Below are 16,306 nucleotides of genomic sequence, written 5' to 3'. Positions count from 1 at the left end.
ATTCTTCTATTTTGTTGACATCCCCTAGGGCTTTGTCATCTAAATCCAGCCAGCATTAAGAGAATGTTTGCTTTTAAAAGCCTCGGCCTGAAAATGGCACACATCACTTCCACTTACATTCCATATGACACTCATTCATCTGCCAAACCTAACTGCAAGGGAGGCTAGGACATATGGTCTAGCTGGGTGCCCAGGAAAAAGAGGAAATGGATTTGGGAGAAAAGCTAGCAGCATTTGCCACACCATTTTAGAGTACAAAAGATAACTAACCAAACCCCTGCCACCTCACCATCTAATAATATAGCATCATTTCATTAAAAAAGAAAAAAAAATAGAAGAACATTATCTTAGAACCAAGTAGAGTCATATAAATTGGAAAATATCCATTGTTTCTCTGTCTGGAATGCCCTTTCTCTGTTTTTTGTTTTGTTTTGTTCCATTTGCCTTTTTTTTTTCCCTATTAAAATGCCACATACTTTTCAAGTGATGATGAGGGGCCTTCAGCCAACCTTGAGACAGAATTAGTCCGTTTCTCCTTGGTGCCATCATGTCATTCTGCTTCAATCCCTTAACACCTACCCCACACTAGTATTATATATAAATATGTTTCATGCCTTAGACTAGGTGCTCCATGAGGACAGCATAGGAATCATTCATCTCTTAGATCCCCAAGTATTTTCTGACAAATAAAAAGCATATTTGTTGACTGCCCCCAGGATTTTAGATGTACCAAAAAGTGGTCTCATTTTTTTAACCCCTTTCTTTAAAATACAACCAAACATGTCCTCTTCCCCTCCCCCCCTTTATAAAAATGAACCACACTTATCATAGCCAAGCCTTCGTGGAGGAAATGATCTTGAGCTGAGCCCAGAAAGGTTGGTAGGGTTTGATAGATGGTAATCAGGGTGTAGGCAGGCCTGGTTTCTATGACACATGCTGGGTTCAGGGCATTTGTTCAATAGTCAGGTCTCCTTTGAAACATCTAGAGTGCAAAGCATTTGCTTTCATGATCATCACATAATTAAAACAACTCCAAGCTTGTTCTGGCACTGCATTTGGGCAGCCAGGGATGGTATGAAAACCTGATGCTCATTATCTTGAACAGGAGTTACCAACCTGAATTCCCAGGCCCCCCATGGGGGATAGCGTCACCGTAGCAAAAGAAGTGTTTAATTACAGCTACAGAAAGAGGAGCATGAAAAAAACAAACTTTTGCTGGCATTAATGTCTCAGCTGTCATATATCTCATTAACAACCAAACCATGACATCTTAAAGTGAACTTATCAAGCTTATTAGTAAGAAAATATCAATTATAAGACAGTTTTCCCTTTCCTTCTATCCTTCTCTATCCTCTACCCTTAACCTGCTGTTTACTTTAATGACTTACAAGCTTAATACTTCACTAAAACAGAAATCAGAAGACATCTGATTTTCATCATTGAAAAACATACCTTAATTAGGATTTATATTCTTATGGATTTCAAGTCATACTGTACCCTATATTTATTCATCAAAATTCTCAATAATTCCTAGCATAGGAATTATTTTTCCCTTTATACAGATGTGGCAACTGAACCTCAAATGTCAAGTGACTTCCTCAGGACCACATGGCAGTTTTGGTTCAAAGCTCGGTCTTCTGCCTGCATATATAGATTTATATGTGGCATATTAGTCCCTGCCTGTCAATCAGTTAGCCTCATGGCAGAGGCACACATGTTATTTTTATTCCCCCTGATTATAAAAGTGATCTGCAATTATGATAGCCAAGCTTCCTTGGAGGAGGTGATCTTGAGCTGAGCCCAGAAAAGTTGGTAGGTAGGGTTTGATAGATGGTAAGAGCGATACAGGATATTATTTTACAATGATCTTGGCTAGCTATGTATTCTTCCAATGTGTCTCTACTATGTCAGACTAGGTGGGCCCATAGAGGCAACACAATGAGCAGGATCCATTCCTTGACTTCTGCCACCACTCAGGGAAGATGATTTTAACGTGCTCCAAGTCAATAGATACTTATAGAAGGGATCTAAAGATATTTCAGTTTAACTTCTACATGGTCCTGATAAGGAAATTAAGGCCCACAAAGTAGATAAATGGAATTTACTTAACACACATATATAACATGCAGTTATCAATCAGAATGCCTAATTTCCAGTTCAGTCCTTTTTTTTCATAACCCTGGTTCTTTATTCCCAATTTTCTTGGCATCTTTTCTGCCTCTTAGGATTGCTTTGAGGGAGACATGTTTATATCAGCATTGCCTCATATTCCTGAATGTATGTCATCAAGTCATATGTGAAAAAGTTTAACCACAGACATATGCTGTAAAGAGCAGGTCTATTCCTAGAGAGAGAAAAACACTGAATCCTTAACTAGAATTCTTATTTAGAATTAAACATCAATAAATGTGTTTGGTTTAACACATTCTACCTACCATATTGCCTGACAAAAAGATTTGGAGTAAATATTGGTTGAATAAATGGGGGAAGGTAAGAAATTGACTATCAATTGAAATTTTGTGATTGTCCTTTTGAGGGTAGGAAGTTGTTCCTTCAGGGATGCATTATGATGGTCTAATTTTTGCCCAGTACTGTGAAACAGAGACAAAGATGGTAGTGATGTTGTAGAAAATGAATTGTTGCTGGCAGCCAACACCACAATGAGAGAGCTTTAAGTATTTATGTCAGCTGATAATATAAAAATCTAAATGTGGGATACAAAGTTCCACTCGTGGTATTAGTGTGTAGAGAGTTTTTAAAAGCTGAGGACCACTCCTAGTTTGAAATACTTAGAGAAATATTCATGGATTGATTGATTAATTGATGGATTGATTTATACTGGAAAAATGACTGTTGTGCTGGAGCTTCTCTCTGATGAGGTATTTATTGAAGGTAAAGTCTCTTTTCACATACATCTCATGACCATTGGGGTTTTGCTTTTTTCTGTGGTCCTCATACAAGTCGTTCTTTCTGGCTAAACTTGAACAGCATTTCAAAAACCCAGGAGTTTCTGATGGTTAGTTGACATTGAGCAGAAATAGAAGTCTTCCGGGGCCTAATTTTGACTGCTGGAAGCTTAGGAATTATGGTGGCAGTTTGGTCTAAATAGTGATCCTGGAATGGGACCATTAGCTTGGTGGCATCTTGCAGTCAGACACTAGATTCATGAAGGAGAGAAATAATTCACGTTTTTAACATGCCTCTGTACTTTCCTAATTGTAATTAGTTTTATCTATTTATATTTGGTTTACTACTGTATAGTATTATGGCTTTGCCTCTAGATGGAAAAAGAAGAGAAAGATGTGTTCCTGAAGTGCCCCATTTCGAAATGCTTATTTCAATATTTAAGCCTTTGGCATTTGTGAGTTTACTTAGAGAATTTTTGGACAATTTGCAAGTGTGTATTTTTATAAACAAAATTAGAATTTGAATAATCATTTCATTTTGTTTTGCAGAACCCCAGCTGAAAGGAATTGTGACAAGGTTATTCAGCCAGCAGGGATATTTCCTGCAGATGCACCCAGATGGTACCATTGACGGGACCAAGGACGAGAATAGTGACTACAGTAAGGAACATTCTCCTCTTGCAATCCCATTATGATCAAATGCATGACCCAGTATATCTTAGGCTTAAGTTGTGGCCAGGCTACCTTTTGAACTCTTTAACTGATAGTAAGCTGGTGTCTTGTCTTTTATCCTTTTTGCTATGATTCCCTATAGTAAAGAGACAGTTGGGAGGTTACATAGTAAATGAGAAGGTAGGAGGCTTGAAGGAGTTCCAGATACTCAATGGATAAGAATATCCTCCCATCCCAGGGTTTGTAGTCAATATGGTAATAAGTATTTGTAGGAACAAGGCAGACCTTCCAACACAAGATAGTGTTTTAATCCGAGAACCAAATAGTAAACATGTTACAATATTTCTCGGAACCTCATTTCTGGCAGACCAAAATTACTTCTTAAGGTAAATGTTGAATACATACATATGTCTTTTCCATGTGATTTCATTTTGGTTGAGGACAAAATTATTGATTTTAAAAGGAAAATATATATATTTTTATTTTATATTGATTTAAAAAGAAAAATCGTATGATGATGTTTTGGTAATAGCAGGGTAATAAAGACCAGTAGACTTGAAATTTTACTTATAAGTTTTTTAAGTAAAATGCCAGATATTCAAAGTTTGTTAATAATATGCCTGGAATTAGTTTTTAACTAATTTAAGTATAGAGTTAGCAATATATTTGCATTTCAGAAAAATTTTGAATACAAAACTCAGAACACTGAGTTTCAGTGTTCAGATCACTCAGAACAAAGAGTGATCACTTGCATCAGACCTTTTAGTTCCTGCACAATCATATACAGATATCCAGGGGGAAATTCATGTTACCTTAAAATTATGTGGGGTGCCATGTTGGTTCCTAAAGTTTGTCTGTATTCACTGCTAGATCATTAGTGTTGAGTTCCTAGTAAATACTCGTCAAGTATATGTCCCATGGAGTTATCTTCGACAGATAAAATTTTGTGGTCAGTGTGACAATCTCTCTCTCTCTCTCTATATATATATATATATACACACATATATATGTGTATATATATACATGGAGCTTATATTTTATGGGAAATAGCTTCTAAGTTAAAATTAAAGATTTGAGGGAAGATCTGCAATTCCTAAAGTGTGAAAACATTCTTGTCCACCCCTTCTAAATCATTCTTTGTTCACTTAATATTACACATTGTAAAATACGAATTACAATACAGTAAAGATCTTATTATAAAAAATTGCATCCCAGTTCCCTGCATAGTGGATTAGCCTGTTGTGGTTTGCATTGTTGGCTTGTGTTTGTTTGTAGGAATGCATTCTTTATCTTTTGATTTATTGATTTATTGATTGGAATGCATTCTTTAAATGATTCATGGTTTCATCTGAGTACAGAAGAATAAGTGCGCCTTTCTCTCCATGTAAGATTTTCATCTGTTGCATCTGTACTTGCGTGTAGATTTAGTGAAGCTACAAGTGTTGATGGGAAGAATCAGAGAGATGGCTTAGTAGTGTCGCCTCTGCTGTCCGGAGTGATACCTCGATTTTACTTTCTTTTTCTATAAAATGAGGTGGCTGGAGACAATAATATGAATGTCTCCTGTCAGCACCATCTCTCCCACTTTTTAAAAAAAGGAAGAATTATCAATTGAGGAGGATAAATTCAATACTCAAGTAAGTTGAATAGCTATGCATGATTCCACACGAAGCAGTCATGACCCGGAAAGCTATCCTGCAGACGTATGACATGTATTATGGGTTTGTGGTGGAAGAGCTGGGGCAAAAATGTGGGTTCAACTGACAAAAATCCTTCCTTCACTGTTTCATAGAAAAATAATTGAGAAGTGCTTTCTCTGCTGATACTGGGTCAATGTCTGTTATAAATGCACATACACACACATGTATACACATATATATGTACAAATATATATGGCTATATGTTTATGCATAATGGTATTACGCATAACACACATGTTGAGGGTGATACATTTTGTCAAATACTTTTAGAAACTGAATTTTACATTTAAAATAACTTATTGTTTTAAGATAAACAACTGCATACACTTTTTTGATATATTGGTTTTAAAAATAGTTCAGATATACAAATTGTAAGACTAGGATATACCTACCTGAATACCTAGTCCCTGGAGAAAAATTAGGTAAAAAATATCCATACATTTGAACCCACTCTGTGCTTTCCCTGGTGGAGTCCTGCTTTCCTTCAGTACCAGACATAACAACAAGCCTGAATTTAGCATTGTTTATTTCCATGCAGTTTTAAAAAATACATTTTTCATATATGTGTACTTAAACCATTTATAATATTGTTTTGCATGTTTTTAAACGTTTAATAAGAGAGCATTACTATATGTAAGTTCTGTGTACTCCCTAAGGAGGAAAAGTGAGCTGCTTATATGGTGATATATTTGCTTTCTGTCATTCACTTTCGTTTTTGTAAAGTATCTCTTTACCTGAATATACACAAATGAACTTATCCATTCCCTTTTTGGTGGATAATTATCATTTGTACTTTAAGGCAGCACAACTACATTTCTTATAGATGTTGGAAGGATCTTCCCTAACCATCCTTTATAAAATGACACATCTTACCTTGGTCCTCTCTATTCTGATACACACCTTTTTTTGTATTCATAGCTCTTATAACCAACACACACACACACACACACACACACACACACACTCACACACACACACACAATTGCTATTTATTTGTTTATTTTTTTAATCTCCCTCTTCCTCCCAGGAGAATGTAAGTTCCATAAGGAAAGCAATTTTGTTTTGTTCTTTGACTTATCTTTAGAATGATCTCTAATACATAGTAGGTACTCAGCAAAAATTGAACGAATGAATGAATGTCCCCTTGTGCATATGAACAAAATTTCTCTGAGTCATTGGCTAAAATGCTCCACCCACCAAATATTATTTTAACTTTGCTTTTGAAATAATTTTAGACTTAAGAAAAATTACAAAATAATACAGCATGTTCCTATATACTTTTCATCCAGATTCCCCTAATGGTATCATTTTATGTGACAACAGTAAGATTATCAAAACCAAGAAGTTAACACTGGTACAATACTATTAACAGAGCTAGAGACTTAATTCAGATTTTACCAGTTTTTTAATTGACATGCTTTCTTCTGATTCCCCAGCCCCCTCAACACATATTTTCACTGAAAATTTTCCAATGAAACCAAATCATTTTTATTTATGCTTTTTCTTTTAAAGGGTAAAAATATCAGTGGAGGATTTAAATTCTACTCATTTTTTTAAATCAAAAATTATAAGCCTCTAAGATGTGAAAATGACTTTTCTTTCTCTACTTTGTGTGGGCAGGAGTAAAAGCATTTGATTGTTTGAGAAAAAAAAAATCTTGTTACTATGAGCATCTGTCAGAATTGTGCTGTTTGGTTCACTAGACATCATTAGGTCCAACCAACCTTACCATGGTATCTTGCATTGAATTGATAAAGACACCTGTTCTTTTGTTCATGAAGAAAAGACTAATTACATGTAATTGAGTACAAAAACAAATGAGTTTGTCAGCAGCAACAGATAAGAATCTCTGCAAATGTAATGATAACAAAAGATACAAAACTGTGTTGGAACACTGGCACAAAAAAGACAATTGCAGTTTGGAGAGTATTAATAGGAATATTTTACATAAAATTAGAAAGGTAATTATTCTGCTCTACTAGTTGCCATAGGAGAAGATGCATTTGAAGAGGTCAAACATACTGGGGTGGAAACAATTAAGATATTATAACCAAATGTATTGTTCTCTTTCCCTCTGAACAAAATATAGGAACAGTGATTTGAGCACAGAATGAGCTGCCTGGTAAATTAGTACAATAGGGAAACTGGAGATATTCAAGCAGATGCTATTCTGACACTTGTAGAGGACTTCACAAGAAAACCTTGTTGGTGTGGGAAGGGGGAATAAGGTGGTGGTGACTGGAGTAGTTTCTAGGCTAGGTAGCTGTTAAGGACTCCTTCAGTACTGAGATTCATTTTTTAAATTTTATGAAGGTTTTTAACTTTAATTCCAGGATAATTAACATCAATGTTGTATTAGTTTATATCCAATATATCCAATGGTTATATTAGGTATACAATACAGTGATTCGATAATTCTGTTCATTCATTCATTCCTTAGTGTTCATCATGATCAGTGTACTCTTTAATCCCTGTCACCTGTTTCCCCCACCGCACACCTCCCCTCTAGTAACCATCAGTTTGTTCTCTATAGTTAAGCATCAGCTTCTTGGTTTCTCTCTCTCTCTCTCTCTTTTCCCATTTGTTCGTTTGTTTTGTTTATTAAATTCCTCACATGAGTGAAATCACATGGTATTTGTCTTTCTCTAACTTATTTTCCAGGATTATACTTTCTGGGTCCATCCATTTGTTGAAGATGGCAAGATTTCATTCTTTTTTACAGCTGAATAATATCCCATTTTATGTATATACCTTATTTTCTTTATCCATTCATCTCCTGATGCACATTTAGTTGTGACGTTTATTCTGCCAGTCTTTGGGTTGTTTTTTGAGTTATTTACACTTATGTGTTAACTAGTTGTATATGTGGGATGAGGTGAGCCTGGGGTTCTCCTACTCTGCCATCTCCTCCAGGAATCCCAGACCTGATATTCTTTTAGAAATTATTTTGAATAGGTAAGATAAGTATATATATAAAACCATAAATATGCAAAAGGGTACACAATTGAGAAAGAGCAAAACAGTCCCTTCCAGCCAGGCCTTGGTGTAGTTCTGTTGAAAATACACAATTTCACAGAACACCAGATCCGATGACATCACTGTGATTATGCTGGATCAAGACAAAAAAACAAGACCACTCTGTAATCATGTCTGAGCACAGACAAAAAGAAGAATGTTGTCCAAACTACAAGATGATCAAATATTTCTCTATCCTGCCTTATATGCATGGCTGTTTACTAATTCAGCAAACACAGCTTTAACTTTGCTCTGCTCTTCTTATTTATTTATTTATTAACATCCCAGTCATACAATGACACACACTTCCTTAGAGCATCTATTGGGAGTAAATCTACATTTCTTTGAGCCCATCCCTAAAATTGCCTAACCCAAAACCAAATATGCTAAGTGCTTTCTTCTACCCTCTTACTAAGACATTCCAGCTTGATCCTGGAGTGCATTTTTCCTCCTTGCCTTGAGTCATTAAGCCCAGCTTTGGTCAACCATAGGGGTATTTCTTTCCCTGGGAGACACTGACATAGTCAAAAGCAATTTTCTGTTCTCCTCTCTCCCCCGCCACACTTCTTGGTATTCTTCTGGACGTAATCTGTGCATTTATCAACATATATGATGCTCCATGTTTATATTGATATCATCTCTCTACCATCTACCTAACGCTATTCAGTATCTTTTTAAGCTTAAATTGTTGTATCTATGAGATTTTTCCATATTAGTATGTATTTATGTGGAATAATTTCTTTAACCTAATTCTCTGTTGAAGGCCATCTCAGTTCTTTTTTATATTTTGCTAATGCACACAACACTATAAGGAATATCCTGGGTACGTAAGTAATTTTGCATGTGTACAAATGTATTTACGGGATGGATACTTAGAAGTGGAATTCCTGGGTCAAGGGTATATGCTTTTTTAATTTTGAAAGATATCTATTTGCTCTCCATGATACAAATTTACATTGAGGGTGTCTATTTTCTTATGTTCTAGACCAGCATAATGTGTTATCAAACTTCTGGCTCTTTATTACCTAAAACCGTAAACATTATTTGTCTTATTTTGAGTTGTGTTAAGCAACTTGTTCATGTATTTTAAGAATCCCCTTCACTTCTTTTTCTATAAAATGTCTGTTTATACCTATATGATCTAAACCTACATTTGTGGGAAATTTATTTATATTCTAAAAGGTCACCTCTTTGTTATATGAGTTGTATAATTTTACTCATTTTGTTGCTAGTCTCTGAATTTACATGGCCATGCTTATTTATTTTATTTTATTATAAATAAGCTTTTATGCCCTCAGCTTTTCTTTCCTGTTTAAAAAGACTTTATTCATTGCAAGATGATTTTTTAAACAATCTCCCATGCTTTGTCTTAATAAATTATTGTTTGACTTTTGTGTTTATATTTAATTAATATGGAATCTGTTTCTTGAGATCTTTTGATTCTAGACCTCTAACATTTTATGTTCCTAATTAACTGATTACAAGTAAAACACATTTTATTCAGATTTTATGAATAAACTAAATTTCTCATGAATGCACCATAAAGAAACATTTCAAAGTGGTCTGTATCTGAGTCTCAGAAAACCAATTGGAAACTTAAAAATGTAGTCATCCACAAGGATTTTGATGGATTCCTTTCTCACATTGAGGTCCTTCATCCATTTTGAGTCTATTTTCGTGTGTGGTGTAAGGAAATGATCCAATTTCATTTTTCTGCATGTGGCCGTCCAATTTTCCCAACACCATTTATTGAAGAGGCTGTCTTTTTTCCATTGGACATTCTTTCCTGCTTTGTCGAAGATTAGTTGACTATAGAGTTGAGGGTCTATTTCTGGGCTCTCTATTCTGTTCCATTGATCTATGTGTCTGTTTTTGTGCCAGTACCATGCTGTCTTGATGATGACAGCTTTGTAATAGAGCTTGAAGTCCGGAATTGTGATGCCACCAACTTTGGCTTTCTTTTTCAATATTCCTTTGGCTATTCGAGGTCTTTTCTGGTTCCATATAAATTTTAGGATTATTTGTTCCATTTCTTTGAAAAAAATGGATGGTGCTTTGATAGGAATTGCATTAAATGTGTAGATTGCTTTAGGTAGCATAGACATTTTCACAATATTTATTCTTCCAATCCAGGAGCATGGAACATTTTTCCATTTCTTTGTGTCTTCCTCAATTTCTTTCATGAGTACTTTATAGTTTTCTGTGTATAGATTCTTAGCCTCTTTGGTTAGGTTTATTCCTAGGTATCTTATAGTTTTGGGTGCAATTGTAAATGGGATGGACTCCTTAATTTCTCTTTCTTCTGTCTTGTTGTTGGTGTAGAGAAATGCAACTGATTTCTGTGCATTGATTTTATATCCTGACTCTTTACTGAATTCCTGTACAAGTTCAAGCAGTTTTGGAGTGGAGTCTTTTGGGTTTTCCACATATAGTATCATATCATCTGCGAAGAATGATAGTTTGACTTCTTCTTTGCAGATTTGGATGCCTTTAATTTCCTTTTGTTGTCTGATTGCTGAGCGAAATAAGTCAATCGGAGAAAGACAACTATCATATAATCTCCCTGATATGAGGGAGAGGAGATGCAACATGGGGGGTTAAGGGGGTAGGAGAAGAGTAAAGAAACAAGATGGGATTGGGAGGGAGACAAACCATAAGTGACTCTTAATCTCACAAAACAAACTGAGGGTTGATGGGGGGAAGGGGGTGGAGGGGGTGGGGTTATGGACATTGGGGAGGGTATGTGCTATGGTGAGTGCTGTGAAGTGTGTAAACCTGGCAATTCACAGACCTGTACCTCTGGGAATAAAAATATATTATATGTTTATAAAAAATAAAATTAAATTAAAAAAAAAGTGTAGTCATCCAATTATGTTTTCTATACAATACCAAACATATGATGTTTTAACACCACCACCAACTACAAGTATAGAGACACAGCCAAAGCCAACAGAAGCTCTGTATTGCTAAACTGTCAACAGAAACATGATCCACATGGTTAGCTGGGAAAAATTATCAAAGACATAAAGGATCCTATGAAGAATTACAAGGAGGTTTTTCTCCCTAACCAGGGCCTTCCTGGACAAGGAGCTCATCTCTTACACCTCCTAGAGCATACATGTTATAGCTATCATGGGAAAGGAAGGGCTATGCCATAACCAATTATAGGGTTATTATTTTCTTCTACTATTGTCTATTCTTTATGAATGTCATCAATTTCTATGTGTGAAATCACACCTGTAAGTTGGATAAAAAGAAAAAGAAATGTGTGTGTTATCCTGCTGATCTTCTTTAAGCAAGATTATTTACATAATCTTAAGCAATAGTGTGGTAATGTTGTTACTCTTACAATGGCATGTTTTTTCAATATCAAAATTAATATTTATCCTTAGCTTATGAATGCAGTTACTTCACTTGATATTTTTTGATAAAGGAAAAATGCCTTTTGATTTTAATTGCTAGAAGAAGAGTGATGAATATTTGTTAGACATTTGTTTTTGTTGACTATGCTTTAATTTTAAAGAATATGCCTCCAGGTAATATTATATCATTATATTATATTATATCATTATATTATATTATGCCTCCAGGCATGAACAAGGACCCGTTATTTCCTTGAATAGTTCACCCACTCACATAAAATCACACAGAACTTGTTTTTAAACTTTTTATAACCTTGACCTCTTTCCTTCTTATTAGTCTTGTATTTCTTTCTTTTTTTTTTTTTTAAAGATTTTATTTATTTGACAGAGATCACAAGTAGGCAGGGAGGCAGGCAGAGAGAGGAGGAAGCAGGCTCTCTGCGGAGCAGAGAGCCAGATGCGAGGCTTGATCCCAGGGCTCTGGGATCATGATCTGAGCCGAAAGCAGAGGCTTTAACCCACTGAGCCACCCAGGCGCCCCTAGTCTTGTATTTCTTTTTGATCCTAAGACTTCTGTCCTCATGTATCCCTCTAGTCAGTAAAGGAGAACTTGAACCATTTGAAATTATCCTTCTTGGTTGCTATGTTTATGGGTGTATTTGTAGCATATTTATAGGAGGTATGCATAGTGGTAAAGAATCTTAGAGGAGCTACTTAACCAAGTGTATTCCTAGAAAGAGCTGAGGGCTGAAATTGTCTTTAATCCATTCTTAGCTCTGTGAAGTGACCCATACATTGACTTTAAGCAAATCACATAAAATTTCTCAGAGTTGAACGATGTCTGATTGTCCACAATGAGAGGGACAGAGAATCTCTCAGATTTTAGAAGCCTTTCCACTCTCAACGTGGAAGGGAATGTCTGCTCAGAAAAACTGACTGAGGACTTCCATTTCCCATTTCAGAACAAAACCATTTGTTCTAAAACGTATGTAACCAGCAGGAAATCTTCAGTTTACAAATCCCTGTGTGATATCCTCAAGGTGTGTATAAGGATCTGGAGAGTCACACACATAAATGATAGAGCCAGAATTTGAATCCAGGCTATCTGACTTAAAATTCTGTACCTTTGGCTCAGTTACTTAACCTCTTCACATTTTAATTCCCTCACTTGTTAAATGGGAATGATAATAGATGATAATAGAACTTATGTCATAGTGTTATTGTGCAGATGAACAGCTCCATGACGTAAGTTGTATTATCATAGAATCAACCCAATCAACATGGGCTGATTCATGACAAGTGGTTAAAACTGTGCCTAAAACACAGTTACTCCCAATAAATATTTTTAGTTGTTATTGCTAATGCTATTACTATCATCTTCATCCACGTGGATGAGAGAACCCTTGTTTGCAAGGAGCTCATAGCAGCCATTTCAACAAGTCAAATCCCTAATGGTGGCAGCTGATATTATGAGAAGAGTGTGAAAGTGCTAAGGCGGGGGGTGGAGGGGGCGGTTGGGTACTGAAAAGTACTGTAAGTCAGTGGTTCATACAGTTTGAAGGCCCCAGACCATTTCCGGCATCAGCATCATCTGGGAACATTTTTGAGCCTCACTCTAGACATACTGAATTAGAACTGTGGGCTGTGCCTCAACAATCTCTTTCAGCAAGTTTTCTAGATGATTCTGATGCACTGCAGTAGGTTTTGACTAGTACCTCTCCTCTGCCCCCAGGATTGGGAGAGGTCACATTTGCTGATTAAGGCAATCTCTGTCCTGGGACTGCAACAGCCTCTTCTCCTGGTATCCGATTCCTGAGTAACAGGTTAAGTACAGATTTGTAGGCATCCTGCAAAGCTTGATGAAATGCAGACTTTGTAGGATCTCACACATGTGTGGAGTCAGTTATTTTTAAAGTTTTTTTTTTTTTTTTAGGTTTTTTGGTAGTCACACTTTAAAAATTTTATTTTAATTCCAGTGTATTTAGTTTACAACAGATGAATGGGTGAAGAAGACCCACACAACGGATTGTTGGATTTGATTTATACCCAGAGAGAGTCAGAGCTCAATTCTAGATAGGTGTATGGTTAAACATAGGATTGGGAGAATTGCACAAATGATACATGCTAAGCTGTATCTTGGATGTTTTACACATGCTAATTGCATTTACTTGGAATGACTTACCCAGTCTTATCCAATGGCTTTGCTGGTAAGCCACTCTTACCCTTTAGAACCCTTCTCAACTTTTTTCTCCTTTGTGTGAAGCCTTCTCTAGCTTTCCCTGACAGCTGCCACCCTTACACAACAACCCCCTTCCCCCAACTCACTTCACCCAACTGTGTCTGAACCTTTTGTGTATATTTACAGCTGCACAAGTCATATTAGACTGCTATTCCTTATCTGCATTTGTGTTTCCCCTCTTAGAGTGCGATGTCCTTATTTGCCCTTCTGTCGAGCACAGCAATGGACAGTTTCCAAGATCCCAAACTGGAGGGCTGTGGCAGATATGTTTCATTTAGCTGGCACACCTCACAGGGAAAAAAATGAATGTATTCGAACAGTGATTGTACCTGCTTTCCCCCACATTTTCCTCCTCCCTGCCTTGGCCCTGAAGAGCTTTGAGTTTGGTGAACTTCTTATTCAGTATTGTAAAATCAAAATGACTGAATACACCTTGAGAGGAAGACTATGAGCCACTTAAATATCACTAATTGTTAAGTCAAAGTGGCTTGGGCTGTGAGTCAGATAACCTGGTTTCTAGTCCAGGTCCTGTCTGCATTTAGCTACATGTTTAAGCTTTCTGTTCCTTGGTTTTCTATTCTGTAAATTAGGTGTTTGATTGATTGATATCTTCAATATCCCTGAAAGATCTGAAACTATGAAAGCCATAAATTGGTAATGAATTTTGATTTTACCTTTGAAAGCCTTAAAAATTTCCCTTTAGAGTTGAGGGAAATTGGAAGGGGAGGTGAACCATGAGAGACTATGGACTCTGAAAAACGATCTGAGAATTTTGAAGGGGTGGGGGGTGGGATGTTGGGGGCACCAGGTGGTGGGTATTGTAGAGGGCACGGATTGCATGGAGCACTGGGTGTGGTGCAAAAATAATGAATACTGTTATGCTGAAAAAAATTAAAAAATTAAAAAAAAATTTTCCCTTTAAACACATCATTAAAAAGGGCATAATTATAAGAGTGGGTAGTACAATAATCTTTGCAATGGATTTGAAAACTGTGGTAAATTCACTGTGCCTTCAAAATATAACAGGATCTGGGGCGCCTGGGTGGCTCAGTGGGTTAAGGCCTCTGCCTTCAGCTCAGGTCATGATCCCAGGTTCTGGGATCGAGCCCCGCATCGGGCTCTCTGCTCAGCAGGGAGCCTGCTTCCTCCCCTCTCTCTCTGCCTGCCTCTCTGCCTACTTGTGATCTCTCTCTCTCTCTGTCAAATAAATAAAATCCTTAAAAAAACAAAAACAAAAACAAAACAAAACAAAAAATATAACAGGATCTGACCACTTTCAATACCCCTATTGCCCCTACGTAGACCAAGCTGCTCTCATTTTTGGACTTTTGCAATAGCTTCCTGACTGATCTTGGCACTTAAAGCTTTCCTTCTTTAATCTGTTAGCCACACAGCAGCTAGAGCCAGGTACAACATGGGTCACATAGGTCAGTTCTCTGCTCAGTCTCTTTCATCACACGTCATTAAGGGTAAAAGCCAAATTCACTTTATAACCAATACAGTTTTACATAATCCTGCCCATTGGCTCTTGACTGTTCACTTTCCTTTCTTTTGACTAATCGTCCTGCTGTTCCTCAAACACATCAACCATGGTCTTTCCAGAAGTCCTTGGTACCAGCATTTCATGTCTTCTTAGTGTGTCCTTCCTCCAAATATCTAAATAGCCCCCTTCCTCGTCGTTTTCATTCCTTTCCTCAAAAGTGAAGCCTTTTCACATGGAGGCCTTTGCTGGTTAGTCTGTACATTTCAATCCTTGTCTTCCACACTTCACTCTTGACTTTGACTCTTTGACTCTTGACAACTTGACTTTGTTCTTCCTCCAGAACACTCGCCATGGTCTTATGTACTTATTTATTTATTATGTCTCTCCTCCACTGAGACGTTCCTCATATATACCACAGAATTTCCTCATTCATATTGTTTATGGTTTTTTTTTTTTTTTTTTTTTTTTTTTTTTTTACTAATTGCATCATCCTCTAAAAATAAGATCAACTGCCTTTTGTCTTTGGAAACTTTTTCTGATTTCTCTAACTGGAAGTCCTGCTTTTACTTCTGTATACACTGTACATCTCTTAAGAAACTTCCACAGTTTCATCTTATATATTTATTTATTATGTATGTGAGTTATTTACTTCCTTTAAGTTATGTTTTTTTTTAAGATTTTATTTATTTATTTATTTAAAGATTTTATTTGTTTATTTGACAGATGGAGATCACAAGTATGCAGAGAGGCAGGCAGAGAGAGAGGAGGAAGCAGGCTCACTCCTGAGCAGAAAGCCCGATGCAGGGCTCGATCCCTGAACCCTGGGATCATGACCTGAGCCTAAGGCAGAGGCTTTAACCCACTGAGCCACCCAGGCGCCCAAGATTTTATTTATTTATTTGACAGAGAGATCACAAGTAGGCAGAGAA

General features: G+C 36.5%; 1 protein-coding gene across 4 annotated transcripts in view; it reads left to right on the top strand.

Annotated features, from left to right (window-relative positions):
• Positions 1 to 16,306, top strand: part of FGF12 (fibroblast growth factor 12) — a 592,462-nt gene that overhangs the window by 359,868 nt on the left and 216,288 nt on the right. For all 4 annotated transcript variants that reach the window (XM_047733076.1, XM_047733066.1, XM_047733085.1 and 1 more), the window contains one exon: positions 3,456 to 3,566. In XM_047733076.1, the coding sequence (XP_047589032.1) occupies positions 3,456 to 3,566 (111 nt within the window). The remainder of the gene's footprint in view (positions 1 to 3,455; positions 3,567 to 16,306) is intronic.

The sequence above is a fragment of the Lutra lutra genome, chromosome 1, assembly GCF_902655055.1.
Source record: "Lutra lutra chromosome 1, mLutLut1.2, whole genome shotgun sequence".
In the NCBI taxonomy this organism is placed as follows: Eukaryota; Metazoa; Chordata; class Mammalia; order Carnivora; family Mustelidae; genus Lutra; species Lutra lutra.
The sequence above is the reverse complement of the archived record's forward strand: the minus strand, read 5'-3'. Positions and strand labels throughout refer to the sequence as shown.